The sequence below is a fragment of the Rana temporaria genome, chromosome 2 (genome assembly GCF_905171775.1).
Source record: "Rana temporaria chromosome 2, aRanTem1.1, whole genome shotgun sequence".
Lineage (NCBI taxonomy): Eukaryota > Metazoa > Chordata > Amphibia > Anura > Ranidae > Rana > Rana temporaria.
The window spans coordinates 308325202-308351028 of NC_053490.1; the positions used below are offsets into that span (position 1 = coordinate 308325202).

Consider the following 25827-nt stretch of genomic DNA (forward strand, 5'->3'; position numbering starts at 1 on the left):
ATAATGTTGAAAACCATTTATCATTTTGTTTCCACTTCACAATCATGTGTCACTTTTGCGTAGGTCCATCACATAAAATCCCAATAAAATATTTTTATGTTTTTGGTTGTAACTTGACAAAATGTGGCAGATTTCAAATGAGTATGAATACTTTTTTAAGGCATTGTATTTTACTCATTCAACTGCAACTCAATTTATAACATTTATATCATGTTTTAAAATACATCTATGATAACAATTTTAGACCCTTAATTTCTTTGTAAGTAGGCAAACTTACAAATCCTGCAGGGGATCAAATAATTATTTTCCCCACTGTACCTTTTTGAAGAGGATTAAAAAATAAAATAAAATAAAAGAAGAGCTATTTTTATTTTTGTAAATGTGGAAAATTAAATGTTAAATAGTATAAATAAGTGCCTATACTGTTTAACCACTTTAGGCTCCATTCACACCTAGGCGTTTTTACGCCTGTAGCGCGACGCGCACAAACGCCAGAGGGACGAAAAGTAATGAAAGGCAATGGGGATGGTTCACATCTGAACGCCTAAACGCCTGTAGCCTGTAAAAAAGAAAAAGAAGAAAAAAGAAAAAAACAGTGCAGCGCTAGTGAGTGATATTGTGCTCATATAAATTAATAATAAACAAAAAAAGTCATTCTGGAATAAACTGAAAATATAGCCAGAATAGGAAAAAACATAAAAATGCAGATGGATATATGAAGAAAAAGTCTTAAAAAGCCACGAAACAAAGTTCATATGACTCTATCCAGTAATTTTCCTTGTGAAAGAGAAGTGGATTGTGCAGACAATGTGAAAGACTCTTGATTGATGTGAGGTAAGCTGTCACCAATACACCCGTGAGGAAGGATAAGATTGCCTGCTTACCAGATGAAAAGACTGTTTTGCATCAGTCTAATAGGGCCTGTGGGAAGTCTGGTCTCCCAATACCTTAGCCGTCAAGATAACCACGGTATAGCTCAGCATACAATCCGAAGAGTCATAAACCAAAAAAAAGAAGAAGGACCTCTCATAGCGTATAACGTTTGAAAATAGAAGAGGGTTTAATAAAAATTGCACTTACAATTAGGCAATATAAATACAGCATGGATAGCAAAACGTCTCCGATCTCTTGTTCCGATGCTTCTCGCTACTCGGTCAGGAAAACACAACCGGCGTTCAGGACGGAACGCGATGACGTCACTGTAGCCTGTAGCCTGTAGCTCAAAAAAGTTCCGGACCCTTTTTTGTCGCTCCTAGCGCGCGATATGCGCGTATTTGAGCGTTTTTTTTACATTGAAGTCAATGTAAAACGCCTGATACGCGCGTAAACACGCGCTTGTACAAGCGTTTTGACGCCTGTGTTGCTGAAATCCGGAAGAGGTATATTCACCCAGGAAGAGGAATAAAAAATTCCTAGGAGAGCAACAAGTGATGTCAGGGATGATCATTTTTCTTATTGGCTAATATGGAAAAAGACAAAGTACAAAAACGTCGAACGCCACTGTGCGAAAACGCGCGCAAACGCGCATATACACGCGACAAAAACATCGGTAAAAATCGCCTGTAAAAACGCCTGTACGCCCTACGCCTAGGTGTGAATGCAGCCTAAGCCCCGAACCATTATGCAGCTAAAAGGGGACCTGGCCCCTTTTTGCGATTTAGCACTGCGTTGTTTTAACTGACAATGGCGCGGTCGTGCGACGTGGCTCTCAAACAAAATTGGCGTCCTTTTTTCCCCCCACAAACAGAGCTTTCTTTTGGTGGTATTTGATTATCTCTGCAGTTTTTATTTTTTGCGCTATAAACAAAAATAGAGCTAATATATTATGCTATAATAAATATCCCCCCCCCCAAAAAAAAAAAAAAAAAGGATATACAATAGGCCAATATGTATTCTTCTACATATTTTTGGTAAAAAAAAAGAAAGGAAATGGCAATAAGCGTTTATTGATTGGTTTGCGCAAAGTTTATAGTGTCTACCAAATAGGGGATAGTTTTATTGCAATTTTATTTGTATTTTTTTCTAATAATATCGGCGATCAGCGATTTTTATCGTGGCTGCGACATTATGGCGGACACATCGGACAATTTTGACATTATTTTGGGACCATTGTCATTTTTACAGTGCTATAAAAATGCACCGATTACTGTGAAAATGACACTGGCAGTGAAGGGGTTAACCAGGAGGGGGCGCTGTAGGGGTTAAGTGTGCCCTAAGGGAGCGATTCTTACTGTAGGGGGGGCATGGCTGTGCGTGTGACATCACTGATCATCGTTCCCTATGACAGGGAACAGGCGATCAGAGACAGCCACACTAGGAAGCACAGGGAGAGGTTTGTTTACACTCACCTCTCCCCGTTCTTACTCTCTGTGACCCGATCGCATGACACCGGCGGCAATCGGGTCCGCTGTTCCCGCGGGGACGGTCATGGAGAAAAGGACCATGTTGCAAGTTCCAGTAATACTGTCTCACCCTCCTCTACACATGCTCAGTTGCTCTCTATTTTTGGGCACTGCCGAATTTGTAGAGGACGATCAGCTGACAGTCTTAAAGTGAAATTAAATCCTCCTATCCTTTACAGCCAAAGCAGCTGCTTCTGTTTGATCTGCAACTGCCATGGTGCTGCATATTTGATCAGTTATGACACGATCATTTGATGGTTTGACAGTTTGGTTATGGAAACAAGCACATGTGACAGTTAGGTTTTTAAAGCATTCCAGGAATGTAACTGTTTTTTCAAATCAGTTAATCGATGGGTTTATAATTTACTGCTGTTACGGGGCTCTGGGCGTCAGCAAAAAAGCAGCCTCCAGTAAGAACAAACAATAGCAATGCTGGAGGCAAATTACAGCACACGCTAATTTTGGTACTATAATTATTGTGGGATGTATGGTCCTTGTTGAAGAACATTATTTTTTATCAAGTTGTTATGGGTAAAGTTCTGCTTTAAAAGGTGAAGTGCGGAAAGTAAAATACAAACATGCACATTCATCTATATGGCTGCAGCATCGATCTGATCTTAGCTCTCTGTCAGCTGATTCTGGGTCACAAAAGTAAGTGTACCTCTGGGACCCACAAGAAGTATGACCAAACAAGCTTTTACCATATTTCTCTTTTAAAGCCCTAAACCAGGGGTCAGCAATCTTTTTCCACTTAAGGGTCGGATTCAATGTATGTGAATGCATAGAGGGCCACATTCACCTGCTAATAAATGAAGATAATAATCTGGACCCCTTTACATTACACAGCCCCCGCACCTCTGGACCCCTTAATGTTACACGCGGCCTCCGTATCTCTAGACCCCTTTACATCACAGTCCCCCCCCACCACCGCTTTCGGGCACAAGTAACGGAGGGATGGGCACTTTAAATACATTTTTTACTTTTTTTCTTTATTTTATTTTTTAATTTTTAAACTGTCCCTTTAAAAAAAAAAAATCTGATCACATTTATTGCTGTCAGAAAGAATGTAAACATCCTTTGTGACAGTAATAGGCAGTGACAGGTACTCTTTATGGAGGGATCTCGGGTCTATGAGACCCAAATCCCTCCTTTGCACTTAAAACCTTTCAAAACGCCAAGTTTGGCTGTTTTGAATAATGTAATTTTTTTTTAATTTGGCGCCTTTAAGTCTTCTGTAAACCAGAAGTGATGTCATGACATCACTTCCGGGATAATACAACCGAGACCCAATCAAAGCCGATTCTGGCTTCGTAAAGGTCTCCAGCCAGCTGGCACATGTGCAGGCTGATCGTTCAGGCCTCCTGGTGGGATGGTAGAGCCGCAGAAGGCCCAACTGCTTGGAATAACAGCTGAGCCGCATCTGTAGTTATCCCAAGAAAGCTGACCGGGGTTAAAATGTCAGCGGGCCGGGTGCATGTGAATTCATCAGGTGCGCCAACATCACCCTTAGGCCCCATTCACACTTTAGTGTATCGGGAACATGCGCCCCTGCTCACATTTGAGTGTCAACACATGTTGCGCATATAAGTAGTGCAACATTCAGTGAAAGTAACCGGCATGCTCATGGGGTCAAGGCACTCTCCTGTGCAACTTGGCTACAGAAAAATTTGGTTTTGTCAGAGCGCACACAACAAAAAATTTAATTCATTTCACCACAAGGTGAGATGCCCATAGAATGCAATATGTATATCCACGGAAGGATGCCTTTTATTGTTAGTTTGAAGAACTTGGGTATGAGTCAGGCATAAGAACTAGTCCTCACATTCTTAGAAAATATTTTCACAATAGTCAAAAAAAGAACGTACATAATGAAGTCTACAGGACCTACCTGTTATCCGATTGGAAATACTGAACATTCGTGAAGTCCTATGCTGCTGATGGAACGGATCTCTATACTTGTTGCCAAAACACATGCTTAGAAGCTCCTTACGCACAGTCTTATTCCAAAGTCCATAAATAAGAGGGTGACAAATTGCACTTGTGAATGATAGCCAGGTAGCTAAAGTCTCCACTATGGGAGAAACACTGTTTTTCCCCCATAAGGCCTCAGTGCTTATGACAATCATGTAAGGCCCCCAGGTGAGCACAAAAGCACCAATAACTACCAATATCGTTATAAAAGCTTTACACTGGTTGGCTGAATAGACAATACTTGAAAACCCATTTCTCTTGCTCCCCGATGAAGATGTAGAAGTACTGGAATTTTTTCTCCCATTCTTCTGAGGAGCTTCTTGAACAATAATGACAGTTCCACAGTGGATCTTTCTAGCTTTTATTCGGGCCACTCGAAATATAAAGCCGTAGCAAATCATCATAGTGATAAAAGGCAGCAAAGCACACCAAATCTGCCAAAAGGCAGTATAGCCAACCTCTTTGTGCCATGCAGCAACGCACATCCACTTGAAGTTATCAAACTCCAGTGAGGACCATCCAAAGAGGGGTGGAAGACATCCTATGAGAGAATGGAGCCAAACATATGCTATTGCCAGCACTGCGCGATTTCCTGTAATCTTCATAGGGTATACCATTGGGTAAAGGACAGCATAATACCTGCAAGAAATATATATATGAATAAATAAAAATAAAAAATGTACTTAGTTAGAATATGAAAAGCTGCAGTAGTTGTAGCCCCCTCTGTCCTGATGCACATAAATATAATGCGTGATGTACAAGTGTGAATGCAGTCATAAGCAGCAGTACTATAGACTTAAAGTGATATTAAAGAAATGTTTTTTTTTTTTTCTTCAAATAACAAAATATGTTATACTTACCTACTCTGTGCAGTGGTTTTGGACTGAGCACCCACTGATACTCCTCTTTTCGGGTCCCCCGCTGGCACTCCTGGCCCCCCTCTTCGCTGCTTGTTATTAGGGCATTTGTGCGTGCCTGCTCTCGAGCCCCACTCTGTGTGTCCATAAAACACATAGAACGGGCATTGGCCCCACCCCCACTCCCTCCTCACTAATTGTGATTGACAGCAGCGGGAGCCAATGGTTCCCGCTGCTGTCTCTCAGCCAATCAGGTGGCAGAGACTCAGGTGAGCTGCTGCTCTCATGCAAATCAATGGATCTGGCTCGGGTAAGTATTAAGGGGGCTGCATACTGAAGGTTTTGTACCTTCATGCATAAAATCCATGAAAGTAAAAAACCTTCAGCCTTTAGAACTACTATAATTGTGCCCTGCTCACCCCCTTTAACCTTCCACTGTTACCACAGGTGGGGGGATTCTCTCCATGCAGCCTCTGTTGCTTATAAAAAAAAACGCTCACATCTACTGGTTTACAGCAATCTGTGAACGAGCTTACTAAAAGTCAGACAACTTGTTCAATGGACTGCTGGGGAGCCGATGAGCACCTTCGTAGTCCATTCCTCCTCCTTCCAGCTTTGTAACAAAGCTGGAAGGAGGCACGGGCACAAAACAAAATTGAGGCACGGGCACAAAACAGGAGAGCATGCAGGAGCCTGACACTGCGCCTGTAATCCACTGATTACAGGTGCAACGCTTTACATAGTTAGTCAGGTTGAAAAAAGACACAAGTCCATCCAGTTCAACCACAAAAAACAAAATAAAAAAACACAGTAAAATCCTATACACCCAACTTCATACCCACAGTTGATCCAGAGGAAGGCAAAAAACCCCAGCGGAGCATGATCCAATTTGCTACAGCAGGGGAAAAAATTCCTTCCTGATCCCCCGAGAGGCAATCGGATTTACCCTGGATCAACTTTACCTACAAATCTTAGTACTCAGTTATATTCTGTACATTTAGGAAAGAATCCAGACCTTTCTTAAAGCAATCTACTGATCTGGCCAGAACCACCTCTGGAGGGAGTCTGTTCCACATTTTCACAGCTCTTACTGTGAAAAAACCTTTCCGTATTTGGAGGTGAAATCTCTTTTCCTCTAGACGTAAAGAGTGCCCCCTTGTCCTCAGTGATGACCGTAAAGTGAATAACTCAACACCAAGTTCACTGTATGGACCTCTTATATATTTGTACATGTTGATCATATCCCCCTAATTCTCCTCTTCTCAAGAGTGAATAAATCTAGTTCCTCTAATCTTTCCTCATAGCTGAGCTCCTCCATGCCTCTTATCAGTTTGGTTGCTCTTCTCTGCACTTTCTCCAGTTCTCCTATATCCTTTTTGAGAACTGGTGCCCAAAACTGAACTGCATATTCCAGATGAGGTCTTACTAATGATTTGTACAGGGGCAAAATTATATCTCTGTCTCTGGAGTCCATACCTCTCTTAATACAAGAAAGGACTTTGCTCGCTTTGGAAACCGCAGCTTGGCATTGCATGCCATTATTGAGCTTATGATCAACTAAAACCCCCAGATCTTTCTCCACTACAGACCCCCCCAGTTGTACTCCCCCTAGTATGTATGATGCATGCATATTCTTAGCCCCCAAGTGCATAACTTTACATTTATCTACATTAAACCTCATCTGCCACTTAGTCGCCCAATTAGACAGACCATTGAGGTCGGCTTGTAAATTGGAGACATCCTGTAAGGACGTTATTCCACTGCATAGCTTGGTGTCATCTGCAAAGACAGAAATGTTACTTTTGATCTCAGACCCAATATCATTTATAAATATATTGAAAAGTAAGGGTCCCAGCACTGAACCTTTGTGTACACCACTGATAACCTTGGACCATTCAGAGTAAGAATCATTAACCACGACTCTCTGAATTCTGTCTTTCAGCCAGTTTTCTATCCATTTACAAACTGATATATCCAATCCTGTAGACCTTACCTTACACATGAGCCGTGTGTGCGGAACTGTATCGAACGCTTTTGTAAAATCCAAATATATCACGTCCACAGCCACGCATCTGTCCAAGGTTTTACTTACCTCTTCATAAAAGGAAATCAGGTTTGTCTGACAACTTCTGTCTTTCATGAATCCATGTTGTCTGCTGCTTAAATAGTTTTTTTCCAGCAAGAACTCATCCATGTGGTCTTTTATTAAACGTTCCAGTATCTTCCCAACTATAGAAGTTAAACTAACAGGTCTATAGTTACTTGGTAAAGACTTTGTTCCATTTTTAAATATGGGCACCACATTGGCCCTGCGCCAATCCAGTGGTACTATTCCTGTCTTTAATGAGTCCCTAAATATTAGATACAGTGGCTTTGAAATGACAGAGCTCAACTCACCTAGGATCCGTGGGTGGATGCCATCAGGTCCAGGTGCTTTATCCACCTTTATTCTGTCTAAATATTTCTGGACCATATCACTTTTGAGCCATTGTGGATTTGGGGCTGTGTCACTCCCACCCCCATTTTGGACATGAGCTCCCCCATGCTCCATTGTATACACAGAGCTGAAGAAAACATTTAATAAATTTGCCTTCTCTTTGTCCCCAGTCACCCACTCTAGATTATTTTGTAAGGGGCCTACATGCTCAGACTTCACCTTTTTACTATTAATATATTTAAAGAATTTTTTGGGGTTTGTCCTACTATCTTTTGCAATCTGTCGTTCGTTTTGAATTTTTGCATCCTTGATTTCCTTTTTGCAGGCTCCTGTGAGAAATACGTTCATTTATTTATTTTTAAACTGAACTTACTGTGTAAAAGTATGCCTAAGTGCTTGTACTACCTGTACACTAAACAGCACCCAGCTGTAGAACTACGTTCACTAAATATTTTGTGTGGCTCGTTTGGTGAGGTCAGGGGCTTTACTTAAAAGGGGTTGTAAACCCTCGCCGTTTTTCACCTTTAAGCATTCTACGTATTAAGGTTTCCATGTGTACGGGCACAGAAGCAGCAGGACACGGGAGCACGTTCGCACGGATGTCCACAAAGGAGAGCGTTTCTCCGATGGGGCACTCGAGAAGGAGGAGGGGCCAGGAGCGTCGCAGAAGATCTGGGCCACTCTGTGCAAAACCAACTACACAGCGGAGGTATGACATTTGTTATTTTTTTTGTCTTTTGTACCAAACCTTTACAACCAACCACTTTAAGACCCTCTATATCATATATACAACTAAAGGCAATTTTTTTTTAGAGCTGCACAATTCTGGCTAAAATGAGAATCACGATTTTTTTGCTTAGAAGATAGATCACGATTCTTGTGGTGTAACATCTTTCACATTAAAAAATTAAAATTGGGCTAACTTTATTGTTTCGTTTTTTTTTTATTATTCATTGAAGTGTATTTTTTTCCCCCAAACAAATTGCATTTGAAAGACAGCTGGGCAAATATACAGTGTGACATAAAATATTACATCAATCACCATTTTATTCCCTAGGGTCTCTGCTAAAATAACTATAATGTTTAAGGGTTCCAAGTAATTTTTTAGCAAAAAAATATTGATTTTAAACTAAAAAAAAAAAAAAAAAGTGTCAGAAAAAGATTTGGACTTTAAGTGGTTAAACTTCCTGCATTTACACACAGACGTTTTCTCGAAGGAGGAAGTTGGTTAGAATGTTTCATGTTGTCACAAACTTGGCAGACTGCTTTCTTTAGGCCGGGTTCACACTGGTACGACAAACGCTCCGATATTGGGAGCTCATGACGCATGACGTGTGAAAATCAATGTTTCCCTATGAGAGCTGTCTTAACTGGTCTGACTTTGAAAATGCTCCCTGTACTACTTTGGTCCGACTTTGATCCTACTTCAGCCCACTGAATATCATTGAAGTCGGATCAAAGTAGGATCCTTGTCCTTACCATCCGACTTTTGACATCAGACATGCGATTACATCAGCAGTAAAATGAATTTATCTCACACTGGGATTGTTTTCATTGGTCAAAGCATAAGTCAGATCAAAGTGGTATCCTGTTCATGAAAGTCAGATGGATGTCGGACCAATGTAGGACTGATGTCGCAGAGCAAAGTAGGATGAAAGTTGTACGACTGTCCTTTTATACCAGTGTGAACCCAGCCTTACACACAGAAGTGTATCCCTGTGATCTAAGAATGAAGCATTAGTTACAATGTTTCTTCTTAAGAACTTGGCAGACTGCCCTGATATTTTCTTTTAACAGCTGAGTAAGCAGATAAAGTCTCTCCACTTGTTATATGAAAGAATTGGCAAACTCTGCATTGGAGATGGGGGGAGGGGGGGGTTTAATCGAGATCACGATTTTTTCAACGATTAATTGTGCATCTCTAATAGAGTGGAGATAGATTAGAAGTGAACACCTGTCAGTTTTTATTGCTCTGTGCCTCCTTCACCCTCTCTTCATTTGTCCTGTTTAACATCATCATTAAAAGTGAAATTTTAGGTTGTTTCCCAGAAAAGTAATAGGAGGGTAAATCTTCCAATGGGGACAGAAATTCTGGTGACCTGGGGGGCCCAAATGGATTCCCTTAATTTGCAAGGATTTCCTCTCACTCCCTGTTTGGCTATGGGAAGTTATTGGGAAATTAGCTGACACCAATTTATCCTGGGTATCTAGACATAGTTGACCTTAAAGTGTAAGTTCACCTTTACAGATTTTTCTGTAAAAGGTGAAATTACACTTTAAGCACAAATTTGTTTAAATAAATGTGTCCTATTTATTAAAAACCTGATAACCCCAACACAATGGTTACCAAAAAATGCTTTTGTTAATTTAAATGCATTTTGTTAATTCAAATTTAAGCTACATGCCATAGACAAAGCTAAAAAATCAAACAGTTGCAGCTTGTAATATCGGGCCAGTGAATTCTAGCCTAAGAGCAATTTTTTTAAGAATGTGGCAAGAATGCAGCAAGAAATCTATCTGATCACCGTTCCCCCAAAAGCTGAACTCCTACTTCCACTCTTAGCAAAATAAACCTGACACATAAGCCATACACGACCAAGCTGCAGCAACAGTTTATGTCAACTGCTGAGAGGCAGCAGCTGTGCAATCCAATTCCAAGAGCAGAAAGAAGCATTTCAATGTCCTTTTTCCTAGGGAACGATATTTGGCAATTGTGCAATAAATATTTAATAGAATAGAAATCTATGTAACAACAACCCCACAATATTTGCACATGCAGAAGGTTAAAGTGGTAACACACATCATTTAATTTACATTATCCCTTCAATTTCTGTATGTGGATGATGGCACTCTAATTATTTTAATTAAAAAAAAAAAAAAAAAAAGAGTGCCATTTTCTTAATCGATATACAGTCGTCACATGACCCAGATGTTTCCCAGCCGGTCTACAGGGAAACATAAGCAGAAGGAGTCTAGTCCTCTGCTGCTGGTCACATGTACAAAACATAAACTGCTTTTGTAATACAGAGTAAAGCCAATCATCGATAAACTGTTTTAAATTGTCATACAAATATATATTTGAAATCAAATCTTTATATTTTTTGGCAACATGGTGAGGGTGGATTTCGCCAGTCACAGTCTGTTACCCCCCCCCTCAAGCCTGCGTCAGTGAGGTGAAGCCACCATCAATCTACATGCAATATCCCACTCCTATTGTGTTTAGCTGGGTAGTGAGCATGGAGGAGGAGGGGGTGCGAGCTGCCATTTACCACTGTGTTTTTTGCATAATACAGACAACAAATCTCATCGTGGCTTAGTATGAACAGCATGTAATACACCATTTATTGATCGTTTTTTATGATGTGGGTTTACTCACACTTTAAGTAAATAGAATTAAATAAAAAAACATGTCATACTTACCTGCTTTGTAATATATAATACTGCACAGAGCAGCTGTGATCCTTCCCTTCTGGGATCCCCTGCCAGCGCTCCTGGCTTCCTTTCCCCTGCTGGGTGTCCCCCAGAGCAAGCCGGAGCAGCAGGAGCCAATGGCTCTCACTGTTGCCTCAATGGCCAGTTAGGAGAGAGAGGGGAGAAAGATGCTGCACTCAGGCAGGCACAACGCTGGATTGCGATCGGGGTCAGGTAAAAAAAGAAAAGACGAGTGGGGGGTTGTCTTGTGCACAGAGAAAGTATTTTTTCACCCTAATGTATAAATGCTTTAAGGTAAACAACTTTCTACCTTTACAACCAATTTAATTGGATGTTGTTGCTTTAGGTAGTATAAACTTTCATTCATTCCGACACAGCTGTAAGCGCCGAGCAAACATTCTCAGAAGACCGATGACTACACTTCCAGCTCTAGTACATTGCAGACAGTGAAGATATATTGGTTTCATTAGTGCACCATACCTTCTGTTCTTTTTTTTTTTTTTTTTTTTATTATTTACAGTATATGAAAGTATGGCCAATGCATAAAAAGGGAACCGCACATAACAAAAGCCATGAGCTGCTATCCCCTGAAACTTTATTTCCTTCCTTATGTTATAGTAAACCTTCCCTGAGGTCGTGACTGTTGATCAGGTACTCCATTACTTCCATACTGCCTGAACGACTGCCCAGGGTCATTCTGAGCATTTGCATAAATGGCTCATTCAGACCAATGGTGTATTCAGCAACACAGTCGCTACTGAATACACATTGTTGATATTGACATACTCAAACATTACATGTGTACAGCAAATATCCAGGGTCTTTCTAGCATGGATGTGAATACATTTAGATATATTCATGTTTATAAGTCCTCAGGGGAAAAAAAATAAAGTCTACTTTAACCAGATAGTAAAGGCACAACTTAAGTGAAAATGTAAGGTTACATAATTGCTCTGACTTATTGAATAACCCTGTTAATATCTACAACACCTTAAAGTAGAACTAAGGTTTAAATACTTACCTCCTCACCAAGGATCCAAAGTCCGTGAGGGGTCCTTCGCTAATGACAGCATCTTCTTTCCGGCTCCTTCTGGGTTTCGGCCCTTGGATATCTTCATTGACCAACGCGGAATGACCTAATGTCTATGCATGTGCAGGTTTTAGCCATCCCAGCGCAGGGACTATCGCTTGTGTAAAATGATCTGAGCATGTGCAGCTCAGTCTACATACCACATAAGACTGCAAGCAGGCAGGTCGGTATACTTTAATGCACGTCGCTTCTGCAATAAATAGCCTGCCTGCTCCTAAGGTTTGGTATGATGCCTTTAGTTCCGATTTAAACCTAGGTCCAATCAAAAATCTATGTGGAAAGACCATCACTTTAGTAAACAGCAGTATGTTAAAGGTTAAAACGACTTACCTGTCTATTGCTATTATGCCCAAAGTAAGCATACTGGCAGAGCTGATCAACATATAAAGAAGGGCGGAGAAATTGCACCACACCACTCCGAATATCCATTCTCTTAGAATAGAGCTGACAACAACAAATGGAAGAACCAGCATAGAGAGCAGCAGATTGGATAACGTCAGGCTAAACACAAACTTGTTGCTGAGGGAAAGCAAATACGACTTCTTGTACAATGTGATCACAATGACAAGATTGCCCAGGCATATCAGAATGTCAATGATGATAATAGCAATGGATTCAGCTACTATAGTAGCCCCATTCTCTGCAGGTTCACTTCCCACGCCATTTTCTCCAGAAGAGTTGATGCTCATTGTCAAACACAAAGCAATCCAGTTTGAAACATGCTGGGAACCTAGAAGAAGAAAACAAAAGTCAAATATAAAAATCAAATCAATAAATTAAGTATTTTAAAGGAGTGCCAACACTCTGCTAAATTGTGTTTTCTGTTGTTTTTGCTAGGTCTCCCAGCACATGTGCAGGCCCAGTGCAGAACCTAATCTCTATGATCTATTGGTTTCAGCTCCTCTGGCTACAATGCCTAGACTCCATAGGCTTTCCGCAGCCCCGTCTTAGTTATTTTTCTTGTTTAGCATGGGTAGCCTTACCTTTCCATTTACAGGCTGTTATGAGAGGACTATGCATGGAATGCATATCCTATCTTGTGACAAAAAGCTAATATGAATACTCCTTACACACTGCGTAGAAATACTTGAAGAGTAACAGTGTAATCTTTAGTTTAATATGGTTAAAACAAATATTATTAACTCAAAAATGTATCTTTTATTGCGCTAGGCCTCCTTCACATCTCCAAATGTCTTCTTTTTTTGTTTCCTGCTATGATCTGACTTCCTGTTTGAGGATGGCTGCATTCATTCTCCATTATCCCACTGTATGCAGGAACTAGGGCTGCAACTAATGATTATTTTCATAATCGATTACTTGGTCGATTATTGTTTCGATTAATCGGATAATCTTAAAAAAAAAAAAAAAAGTGTGGTGCACAATTTAGCTAATATGTACCGTATTTATCGGCGTATAACACGCACCCTAACTTTAAGATGGAAGTTTCGGGAAAAAAACTTTCCACAGCCCCCTGCGTATAACACGCAAGCACGGTTTACCCTCTATTTTCACGGCCAATAAATACAGTAAATAAAAAAAAAAGGCAATTTATTCCTAAATATCCATATGCAGTGGTAAGTAATAAGGCCGAGCAGCGGCCTGTGTTTATGGGAGGAGCCCGGGGAGCCTATATAATCTCCTCGCCTCCCTCCGGGCTCCGTCGGCTTCCTGTCTCAGCACGAGACTTCCGGCGCACTGCGATTGCGTCATCGCGTCACTCACCGCAGCCGCTCCGTCCAGCCGCTCCGTCCAGCCGCTCCGTCCAGCCGCTCCGTCCAGCTGCGCCTCTCAGCCGACTCAGCTGTCACAGCAGACGCTGAGGCATCCGTTCGCTTCATACCCGCCCGACCGGCGTCAAGGTAGGCTCCCCTCCTTCCACACTCAACCCCCTCCTACACCGGAGCTCTCATTTCCGCCCCCTCCACACGCGTCACTTCCTATACCCAATGTTCCCCATTTCACATACTGTAGGTGTGCACTCAGGGGACACCTCCATACAACTGATGGCTAAGCATGGTCCCTGTCATTCAACCTTAATGGATGCAGACCTTGTATTCCCATTTTTCCACAATTACATTCACTATAATTTATTGTGCCACTATGTGTGTGTGTGCTCGTGTACATGTATGTGTATGTGTGTGTGTATATATGTGTGTATATATGTATGTGTACGCATATGTGTGTATATATGTATATGTATATGTATATATATATATATACGTATGGTGACTGCGTTGCGCGCAGTATACAGGTACTCAGCATGTCACCACCAGACCCCGTTGTCCTTGCCCACATTGTACATACTGCTTATTGTCACTTCATATGCACGGCACTTCTTTACATGACACATGTTTTGTTCACTGTACTCTCATCCTTGTCAGCTTGTCCCTGGCACCATGGCATCTCATGCATTCCAGCACATGCAGCACAGTTGAAGGCACAACACTTATCTAGATTACCATTTGCATTGTTATACTGTTTTAACTGCCGTTATTTTTGTGTTGTTTTGTTGTTTTATGCACACCTCATCCAGCCTTGCACCCCCTGCCGTAGTATCACAACTGCACACCCCTTTTCGCCGTACCGCAACGCAGGAGGCACTCACGTTCTTATTAGGCTGTGCATCATCATGCATCATTCAACACAGCCCATTCATTCTTTATCCCACTTGCTTACAGCAATTCCAGACACACCCCATTTGCCTCCAAGCATGCCTCCACACAGCTTCCGCTCCCCACGTGTCACACCCACACACCAGCCATGGCACCCCCGATCAGTAGCGGCCTCACTCCCAGCTCACGCTCCACAGCCCGGCAGTCGCCAAACACATGATATACACACTCTCACGCCTTTCTCGTGGGACGTTCCCTCACTTGCCCAGCTGCAGTACGTCTTGGGGGTACACAAGCACCTTCTCACCTGCAGCTTCACCCCGTTCCACCCATGGCCAAATCCACCGTGGCCCCCTTTCAGTACATGCTCCAGAGCCCGGTTGTCACTCACAATCACAGTGCACCGGTTCATGCCTCTGTCATGGGTCATTTTAGCCGCTTGCCCTACCACAAACACGCCCCAGCAAGTCCACACACGTCCGGACCCAAACTTGCCCCTCTCTTCTTAGCCCCATTTCAGCACATGCTCCAGAGTTTCGCATCTCTGCCATGAGAATTTCTGTCACTCATTTACTTGACACGAGTCCAGATCTCAATCCCTGCACGTTCCTGCTGGCAGACTTGCCTCAAACGTTCCCCCAACAGTGTCACCCTCATTTCAGCACATGCTCCAGAGCCCCCGCGTTGTCAGCCACACCCGCAACGCACCGTTTCAGGCCTCTGTCATGGGACATTTCGGCCACCAAGCCGTCGCCGCCTCACCCCCCTTCGTCGGTCGCTTACAACATTCGAGCTTCGCTAGCCCCCGTCCTTATGCATTGTCATTTCTCCACAGGTCAGTCAAGCTCACCAGCTCCCCCTGCACTCCAGATTCAGTCATTTCTACAGGTAAAAAAAAAAAAAAAAAAAAAAAAAAGGGGGGGAACCCCCGTCCCCGGCAGGACACGGAAGCAACCCCTTTTTATCTCACCCCTGCAGGTTCCTGCTCGTCCCACCCCGACCTCGTAGACAAGACTCCGTGCCCAGGGCACGACTTACCCTGAGTCATGTCTCAGGACGGCAGCGAAGACCTTTTTGCCCCTTCCTCACCGCCCCCTGCTTCAGAGAGCGGCAGCGCACGCTCCTTCAGGGGATGGACCATCCCCAAGTTAACAGCGGCATTGAGGCGCAAGCATGTGCCCTTTCCGTCCACAGCCAGGAAGGCAGAACTCTTCAGGCTCCTGTTCCCACCTCCTGCTTCAAACAACTCCCCACCAGCCTCACCCGGACCGAGCACCCAGCGAACCTCGCTACACTCCATATCCACCACCGTGTCCCAACTCCACAACATGGTCGCAACACTCTCCACCACTATTACAGACGTACAGACGAGAATGATGCTTCTGGAGGCTCGCCCACCTACAGCTACCCCCGATCCATCCACGCTCACCCCGTCGACAGTACAACCGCAAATACCTCTCCCGCTTACACCCGCAGGCAAGTGCTCCGTAGTCCTCCCAGCCCACTTGGTACCTGCCAACATCAGGAAGGACATCCTGGACGGCAAGGACATCAACCTAGCCTCCCTCCTCATTTCAGTACACGACCTAGCCGAGAACAAGGCCTACGCCTGGGGAGACGTCTCAGTGGTCCTTAAGGCCAAAGACCCAAGGCTTAACCGTAAACTATCGGTCCCGGAATTCGCCTTGGCCTTTGGCATGCTCAGAGACGTCCTATGCTCCGCCTCCCCCAGTAGGAGGGAAGAGCTGGACCTTTATCTCCACACCATAGTGGATCTGGGCTACAAGTACGGAGGGTTTTCATTCTATGACTACCACCGCTCCTTCTCAGCCAAAGCAGCGGCCAGGCTGCTGCAGTTCCAGACAGCTACAGATTGGAGTCTCATGGACACCGAGCTGTTCTGCCGTCACTTTGCTGGCCTGCGCTCACCATTATGCGCTGTTTGCCAGTCCTCCACTCACACCGCCACCTGGTGCGCCAACACCGCCAGCACCACCTCCAACACTCGCCCCTTCGAACTCCCCTCGACCTCGAGGGCAGCTCCGTGCCTACCGGCCACCCAGCAGACGTCCCAGGCCGACAAGTTCGGGCGCCCAGTACAGACGCTAGGCGGCGCGGCCATCTGCAATAATTTTAACCATGGCTCCTGCAACTTCAGCCAATGCCGTCTGCTCCATGTCTGCCTTACGTGCCATAGAGCGCACCCCAGGACCCTATGCCTAGTCAAGCAACAAAAGAAGACCTGACTAGGCCGCATTAACATCCCCTGGCTGGAACTCTACCTCACCTCCCACCCCACCCCCTCCCTCACCACCTTCCTCGTCCAAGGCTTCACAGAAGGGTTCCACACAGGCCTCATTTCACTACCCCACACAACGCACGAATGTAGAAACCTGCGCTCAGCCGCCACAGACGAGCAGGCCATAGACCAGCTCTTACAGACAGAGCTAGAGCGAGGCTTCATCATAGGCCCCTTCACCACACCCCCCTTCAGCACCTGGAGAGTCAGCCCTATTGGGCTTGTCAAGGGCAAGTTTTCAAATAAAACACGTTTAGTTTACGATCTGTCTGCGCCTCATTCTTCCCCCACCCCCAGCCTGAACTCCTTGATCCCCTCGGAGGAGTTCTCCCTAAAATACGCGTCTGTAGACATGGCAATCCAAGCCATAATTAAAACCGGCACGGGCACCTGGCTCTCCAAGGCCGACATCTCAGACGCCTTTAAACTCTTGCCTATCCACCCGTCCCTCTGGTGTTGGCATGGCATGAAATGGAGAGAGTCATACTACTTCGCCACCAAGCTGACGTTTGGCTCCAAGTCTAGTCCCTGGCTCTTCGACACCTTCGCACAGACTCTCACCTGGATTCTCGTGCACCAAGCCCATTGTCAACAAGTCATCCACTACTTGGATGACTTTTTGCTAATTGAACGACCCGACACGCCTCCAGGAGACCTCCAAAAGTTGAGACTCGTCTTCAAAAATCTCAACGTCCCCCTCGCAGAACACAAAGTAGAAGGCCCAGCACACTCCATTACCTTCCTCGGAGTTAATCTGGATACCACCTCCATGCAAGCCAGCCTCCCCCCCGACAAACTGACCCGCATCAGGGCAGTCCTCCATAGTTTCACCCAAACGCAGGGCTGCACCAGGAAGCAGCTGCAGTCCCTCCTGGGAATGCTAAACTTTGCAGTAAGGATCATCCCTCAGGGCCGATCCTTCGTGTCACGCCTTCTGGTCTTCCTTTCCCATGCACAGGACCCTGATCAGATTCTCAGGTTGGATACCGCAGCCTTAGCGGACCTCTCGATGTGGGAAGAATTTCTCACCAATTGGAACGGTATATCAATGTTTATACCGTCAGTGTCACCCCTTTCCCCACAAGTAGTGACCGACGCCGCAGCCTCCACAGGTTTTGCAGCTATTTTTGGCCACCACTGGTTCGCAGGACCGTGGCCGCCAGAAATACTAGCGATCCCGGGCTTCACCCAGACGTCCTCCTTGTTCGAGTTGTACCCAATCGTAGCAGCCGCCCAACTCTGGGGCCACAGCTGGGCTGGACAAACTGTTACCTTCACCACCGACAACCAGGCCACAGCCGACATTATTAACAAGGGCAGGTCCAGGTCTCTTGTTATAATGTCCTTCCTACGTCGGCTAGTGCAACTGTCCTTGCTACACCAATTCAATGTGCATTGTACCTTCCTCCCCGGCAAGTGTAATCTCGCCGCAGACGCCTTGTCCCGCTTTAATTATGCCTCTTTTTTTCAGCAGAAACCCGCAGCCGATCCATCTTCAGCCCCTATCCCTCCTTGGTCTCAACTGACCCTGGACTGACACAGCACCTACAGCAAGCTACCCAGCTGATCAACCAGTCTCTCTCCCGCAATACCCTCAAAGCCTATCACACGGCTTGGGACACCTTTACCAACTTCTTGACGCGCCACTCCGCTAACACCACCCCGAGTGTCAAGCACGTATTGGCCTTCATCTCCTACTGTCACACTTGCCAGTCCCTTTCATACAACACTATCCGTCTCTACCTGGCTGGCGTCCAGCACTTTCTGGCCTTACACGATCCGGCGAAGCCTTCGCTGTTTACGTCCCACGCAGTCAAAACTGCCCTACGCGCAGTCCGGAAGCAACAACCAGTTGTCAACGCCAAACGCCTGCCCATTACCAGCACCATATTTAGAGACCTGTCCGCCATCCTCGCCACATCCCCGTTTGGCCTCCTGCCTAGCTTGGTCATACAAGCGGCCATCTACCTAGCGTATTATGGTTTCCTCCGACCCAGCGAGTTTGCCTTCAACAGCCCTGCCGGCCAAGTCCTGCGCAGACGACACTTGGTCCGCCATCAAGACCGCTTCACGCTTCACCTCACTACCACCAAAACACAGCAATCAGGCCCCGGCTTAGACATCGCCATTTACAAGACGGGTAACGCCTGGTGCCCAGTATCCGTGTTGGACCGCCTACTCTTACTTTTGCCAGCCCAATCAGACTCCGCTCCTCTACTCCCTTTTCCGGACAAACCTCTGAACACCAGCCAGTTCATTAAACACGTGAGGATCCTCCTTCGGACTCTGCACCTCAATCCTACCCAGTATTCGGGCCACTCCTTTCGTATCGGAGCAGCCTCAACCGCCTCGCGACACGGGGTCCCCGACCATATCATTAAGAAGCTAGGCAGGTGGAAGTCTGCCTGCTTCGCTAGGTACATTCCCGACCCTCAGGCGGAGATGGCACAAGCCTTCGCCATACTTGCTCACTAATGTTCTGTCTCAATAAAACTATAACCCTACCTGAATGTTTTGCCCCCTTATTCTGGCGTACCGTCCATTAGGGCCAGCGCACACTTCAGGTCCATTGTATGTTGTGAGTCCTAGTCAGTCTGTGTCCATGTCCGTGTCGGCCGTAGGGCTCCAACCATAAGTAATAAGGCCGAGCAGCGGCCTGTGTTTATGGGAGGAGCCCGGGGAGCCTATATAATCTCCTCGCCTCCCTCCGGGCTCCGTCGGCTTCCTGTCTCAGCACGAGACTTCCGGCGCACTGCGCCCACCCCCCCCATCCCATTTCACAGGAATTCCCAGGTTCATTCCTCTCCACAACATTTATCATTTAACAGGGTATGCCCCCTTATTCTGGCGTACCGTCCATTAGGGCCAGCGCACACTTCAGGTCCATTGTATGTTGTGAGTCCTAGTCAGTCTGTGTCCATGTCCGTGTCGGCCGTAGGGCTCCAACCATAAATATAATTAACCAACTACAGTAATTGTAATGCCTTCTATTACCTCCACTTTCTTTCTTTGGGTTCAGATGCTGATCTTCCCTGCACAGAGTCTTTAAAGTTTTTTTCTTTTAAAAAAACTTGTTATACTTACCTGCTCTGTGTAATGGTTTTGTACAGAGCAGCCCAGATCCTCCACTTCTGGGGTCCCTCACTGATGCTTCTGGCTCCTCCTGCCTTCAGAGTGCCTCAATAGCAAGCTGCAAAGTATAGTATAGAGCGCCCGCTATAGCAAGGTTTAAAAAAAAAAATTCTGCCTTTAGAACCACTCACTTCCTGCCCAGGACTACATGTCCCATGAGGCATTGCTCCTCACACTTTCACATTCACAAATTCTCAGGCACTTAGTGACATGTATGGATGGTGTACTGAGCTGTATGTGAGCTGCACTGTATTTCCTGATATGAAAACGAGTAATGTATTCTATATGCAGGCCAAATAATCATTTGTCCGATTAATTGATTATGAAAATAGTTGACAACTATTTGACACAGAAAAGAAAAAAAAAAACACACACACCAATTTTGTTGGGGGGGGGGGGGGGGATTCATAACTTTCTTTTTACGTGAAGTTCCACTTTAAAGGATAAGTACACCTTTGTTAAGAAGTTACAACCATATTTAGGGTGTAACATGTTACCAGATCATTCATTTACAAAGTTCTGTGAATGAATGAACTACAACTACTGTCTGCTACTGCAGCAGACAGCTTGTACCTCTCAATGAACTGCAAAGTGGCTGGCGATTGCTCTCGTAGTTAATTGATCTTCCTGCTCTCCAGTAACTGTCCTCCCCATACGGGGGTAAGGACAGATACAGTAAGGGCAAAAAAGTATTTGATTCCCTGCTGATTTTGTACATTTGCCCACTGACAAAGAAATTATCAGTCTAATTTAATGGTTTATTAAGAGACAGAACAAACAAAAATATCCAGAAAAACGCATTTCAAAAAAGTTATAAATTGATTTGCATTTTAATGAGTGAAATAAGTATTTTATTCCCCATCAAATCAACAAAGTTTCTGGCTCCCAGGTGTCTTCTATACAGGTAACAAACTGAAATTAGGAGCACTCTCTTAAAGGGAGTGCTCCTAATCTCAGCTTGTTACCTGTAAAAAAGACACCTGTCCACAGAAGCAATCAGATTCCAATCTCTCCACCATGGCCAAGACCAAGGAGCTGTCCAAGGATATCAGGGAAGAGATTGTAGACCTACACAAGGCTGGAATGGGCTACAAGACCATCGCCAAGCAGCTTAGTGAGAGGCTGACAACAGTTGGTGTGATTATTGGCAAATGGAAGAAACACAAAATAACTGCCAATCTCCCTCATTCGAGGGTCCATGTAAGATCTCACCTTGTGGAGTTTCAATGATCATGGGAACGGTGAGGAATCGGCCCAGAACTACACAGGAGAATCTTGTCAATGATCTCAAGGCAGCTGGGACCATAGTCACCAAGAAAACAATTAGTGATACACTACACCATGAAGGACTGAAATCCTGCAGCGCACACAATGTCCCCCTGCTTAAGAAAGCACATGTACAGGCCTGTCTGAAGTTTGCTAATGAACATCTGAATGTTTCAGAGAGAACTGGGGGAGTGTTGTGGTCAGATGAGACCAAAATCGAGCTCTTTGGCAATAACTAAATTTGCCATGTTTGGAGGAGGAATTCTGCCCATGACCCCCAAGAACACCATCCCTACCATCAAACATGGAGGTGGAAACATTATGCTTTAGGGGTGTTTTTCTGCTGAGGGGAAAGGACAACTTCACTGCATCAAAGAAACGATGGATCGGGCCATGTACCATCAAATCTTGGGTGAGAACCTCCTTCCCTCAGCCAGGGCATTGAAAATGGATCGTGGATGGGTATTGCAGCATGACAATGACTCAAAACACACGGCCAAGGCAACAAAGGAGTTTCTCAAGAAGAAGCACATTGAGGTTCTGGAGTGGCCTAGCCAGTCTCCAGACCTTAATCCCATAGAAAATATGAGGAAGAAGGAGGGGGCTGAAGGTTCCAGTTACCAAATGTCAGCCTCAAAAGGGGAAAGAAAGGTAGCCGCTCCACGTGGGAACCTTGGTGGTGATCCACCACACAGATCTCAGGTGCAGACAAGGCAAGGCAGGAATAACAAGGATGTATTTCTGGACAGCCACACTTTGAACAATAGTAGCCTTTATTAAAATTCGGACAGCACTACAAGCCACAGCAAACAAAACTTGGATAGCTGACGCGTTTCTAGTGTTTAGTCATAGCTTATGTAGTCAGAGCTATGACTAAACACTAGATACAGTGTGAAACGCGTCAGATATCCAAGTTTTGTTTGCTGTGGCTTGTAGTGCTGTCCGAATTTTAATAAAGGCTACTATTGTCCAGAGTGCGGCTGTCCAAAAATACATCCTTGTTATTCCTGTCAGCCTCAAAACCTTAATGACTTAGAGAGGATCTGCAAAGAGGAGTGGGACAAAATCCCTCCTGAGATGTGTGCAAACCTGGTGGTCAACTACAAGAAACATCTGACCTCTGTGATTGCCAACAAGGTTTTTGCCACCAAGTACCAAGTCATGTTTTGCAAAGGGGTTCAAATACTTATTTCACTCATTAAAATGCAAATCAATTTATAAAACTTTTTTTTTTAAATACTTTTTTCTGGATATTTTTTTTTTCTCTCACTGTTAAAATAAACCTGATTGTTTCTTTGTCAGTGGGCAAACGTACAAAATCAGCCGGGGATCAAATACTTTTTTTCCCCTCACTGTAGCTATACTGAGATTCTGCAGGAGCCTGACATTGCAACCACGCTCTTCTGGCAATGCAGGCAAGGTGAACTTAGCCTTTAAATAGAGGTTGTGTATGGGTTATATTTGGAAAACAAGGATATTGTTTAGTGTCACTTTAACCACTTGCCAACCAAGCTATAGCCAAAATACAGCTACAGCGCAGTCAGCTATTTCGGGAAGGGCGTCCATGGACGTCCTCCCAGAACCTCAACCCCCAAGACGCGCTCTATGACCGCAGTGTCCACTGGACACAGCTGATCGGGGTAAGTGGCCAATCACAGCGGCCCTTTACCATATGATCAGCTGTGTCCAATCCCAGCTGGTCACATGTACAGACTTGCCGGTTATGGGAAGTGTCTCTGTGTGAGGAAAGGGCTGCCGATAACTGGCAAGGCTCTCAGTACATTGTTGGCAGCCCCATCAGTGGCCATCCAGGCAGCTTATCAGTGTTGCCTCATCAGCACACATCAGTGAAGAAAAATTACTTTATTGCAAAAGTTTATAAGAGAAACTAATAAAAAACTTTATTTATTTTTTTCAAAACCTTTTTTTTTGCTACATAAAAAAAGTACAAACAGTGGTGACTAAATACCACCAAAAGAAAGCAGTATTTATGTGAAAAAAAAAAAAAAAAAGATAAAAATGTCATATGGGTACAGTGATACATGATAGCACAATTGTCATTCAAAGTAGGCAGGAAGTAGCATTGAAATGGTTAATACAACCCATCCCACCAATATTTACTCTCTTGAAGAGAGAAGAAAAAAAAAAAAAAAAAAAAAAAAAAATTCAGCATCTGACATATATGAATGTGTCGGATACCTGACACCCCTTCTCTTCTCTCGACCCCCCTTCTCTCTCTCCCCCCCCTTCTCTCTCTCCCCCCCCTTCTCTTCTCTCTCTCTCTCTCCCCCCTTCTCTTCTCTCTCCCCCCTTCTCTTCTCTCTCCCCCCTTCTCTTCTCACTATGTGAATATATCACATGCTTTTCTATGTGATCTTACAAGAATAAAAAACTGTGCACATTATCAATGTGCTGGCGACAGATTTGATCTACATGAATACAGGACAGAGGTGTCACATAGGGGCCCGCAGAGGCAAAGGGGCCCACCTGGAAACAAAGAGCGGCGGCACCATTTATTAACCCTTTTCTTTACAGGAATGTCTTTCTTACAAGATTTTTTTTAACTAGTAACAGACACTTTAAAAAGCATATAGAGGCATTAAAACAGAAAAAAACACACTACATTAAAAATTTTACTTTTTTTTTTAATGAACCCCAACTGCCAATCCTGCCACAGCAGGGTCATACAATAGCCAGGCATGCTGGTTGCTCCATAAAATTAGAAATAATACTAGCAAGCACGCAGAGAATCCTGGGAGCATCCCTACAATCACAGCACCGTCCTCTGTGTGTGAAGTTGTGCTCGGTAGGAACGCCTAGCCTTCCCTATTGTTATATAGACAGCACCGGCTCCAGCCCGCCAGCTTTACCTCTCTCTACACATAAGGCTTGCACCACGGAGATACCGCCGTGTTTACACAAGGCACATAGTTCCACTTACCTTTTGTTCCTCGGCTGCTAATACTGCAAAGATTCCATGCCTACAAGCGAGCGGTCCAGGTAGACCCGGAACTACAGGCCGGTGTCTTCTGCCACTTCCGGTGTGTGGAACGCAAGGGTGCGTCTCACTGCTGTCTACTACTTCCGTGTGATGCTGGTGATTGATTAGCAGTAGTGATCTATATGACAAAATCACAAAACCTATTATAGAATTATAGAAAAATATACAATTATCTTATATTTAATATACATGTATTAGGTCGTTATATTAAATAAAAAAAAAGGACATGCAATATGAGTTATTGCCAATAAAAACCTGCACCATGCAGTGCGCATTGCATGCCACAGTGAAAAGTGGGTGTGGCCAAATTTCTCTTCCTGACATCATGTTTTCCAGTGATGCCAACCTGCCCCAAGACAGCTACCTGCAGCTCCCGGACAGCAACAGATTTGTGTGTGTCTAGTCTGGTTACTTGGGGAGCCACAGCCCGGTCTGAATAATGTGTCCGGGTTCCTGTCCGCCTGAAACCCGGACACGTGATTTAAAACCCGGACTGTCTGGGTGAATCCCGGACAGGTGCCAATCCTTGCTGGGGCGTGCATGCTTCAAACTCAACCGTATCCGAAGTCACGTTCCAATGAGGCAGGCTGGGTAATTGAGGGGGCTCTTCAGGAGGGGACCATTCCACCCTTGTTCTTGCACACTATGGCAAGAATTAATAAAAAAAAAAAAAAAATCCTGTGTTCTTGCACACTGCATCATGGAGGCGTAAAGTAAAGTGGTTGTAAATCTCAGTTGTAAAATATGAACAAAGCAAATCCCTCTATAGAGATGGGCTCAGGCTTGTTCGGGATCCTAGTCCCAACCCATCTCCCCGATCCCGCCAGGAAGCTGACACTGCACACCGCTAATCACAGGCAGTGAGACATTTCCCTCTCTGCAGCTGCACATATCGGGAAATGTCTCGGTGCCTGTGGTTAGCGGTGTGCAGTGTCAGCTTCCTGGCGGGATCGGGGAGGTGGGTCGGGACTAGGATCCCGAACAAGCCTGAGCCCATGTCTAGTGTGTACTTGTCTCAATTAAGAGCACCAAGTGTAATTCATGTCTGCTGCTTCATTCCTCTGCTATTAGCATAAATTATTATTTTCATTATACAGGATTTATATACAGTAGTGCCGACAGTTTAGGCAGACCTTTACAACATAAGGGCAGACAGTACAATTACAATACAATTTTTTGGACACCAAGAGAAAAATGGTGACAGGGGAGGGACCCCCAGCAGGTTAACAGCCTCAGCTCTGTTCCTGTTTGCTGTGTGAAGGGGGGAGTGTCTCTTTTCCTCCAACCAGCTTCGCCACATCTCCTCCCTGAGCTCTGCAGAGTGTAAT

General features: G+C 44.6%; 1 protein-coding gene across 1 annotated transcript in view; it reads right to left on the reverse strand.

Annotated features, from left to right (window-relative positions):
• Positions 1 to 24590, reverse strand: part of GPR161 (G protein-coupled receptor 161) — a 38335-nt gene extending 13745 nt beyond the window's left edge. The window contains exons 1-3 of the mRNA XM_040337358.1: positions 24440 to 24590; positions 12520 to 12919; positions 4291 to 5012 (exon numbers count right to left, since the gene is read on the reverse strand). Of these exons, the coding sequence (XP_040193292.1) occupies positions 4291 to 5012; positions 12520 to 12878 (1081 nt within the window). The 5' untranslated portion in view covers positions 12879 to 12919; positions 24440 to 24590. The remainder of the gene's footprint in view (positions 1 to 4290; positions 5013 to 12519; positions 12920 to 24439) is intronic.
• Between the last annotated feature and the right edge of the window lie 1237 nt (positions 24591 to 25827).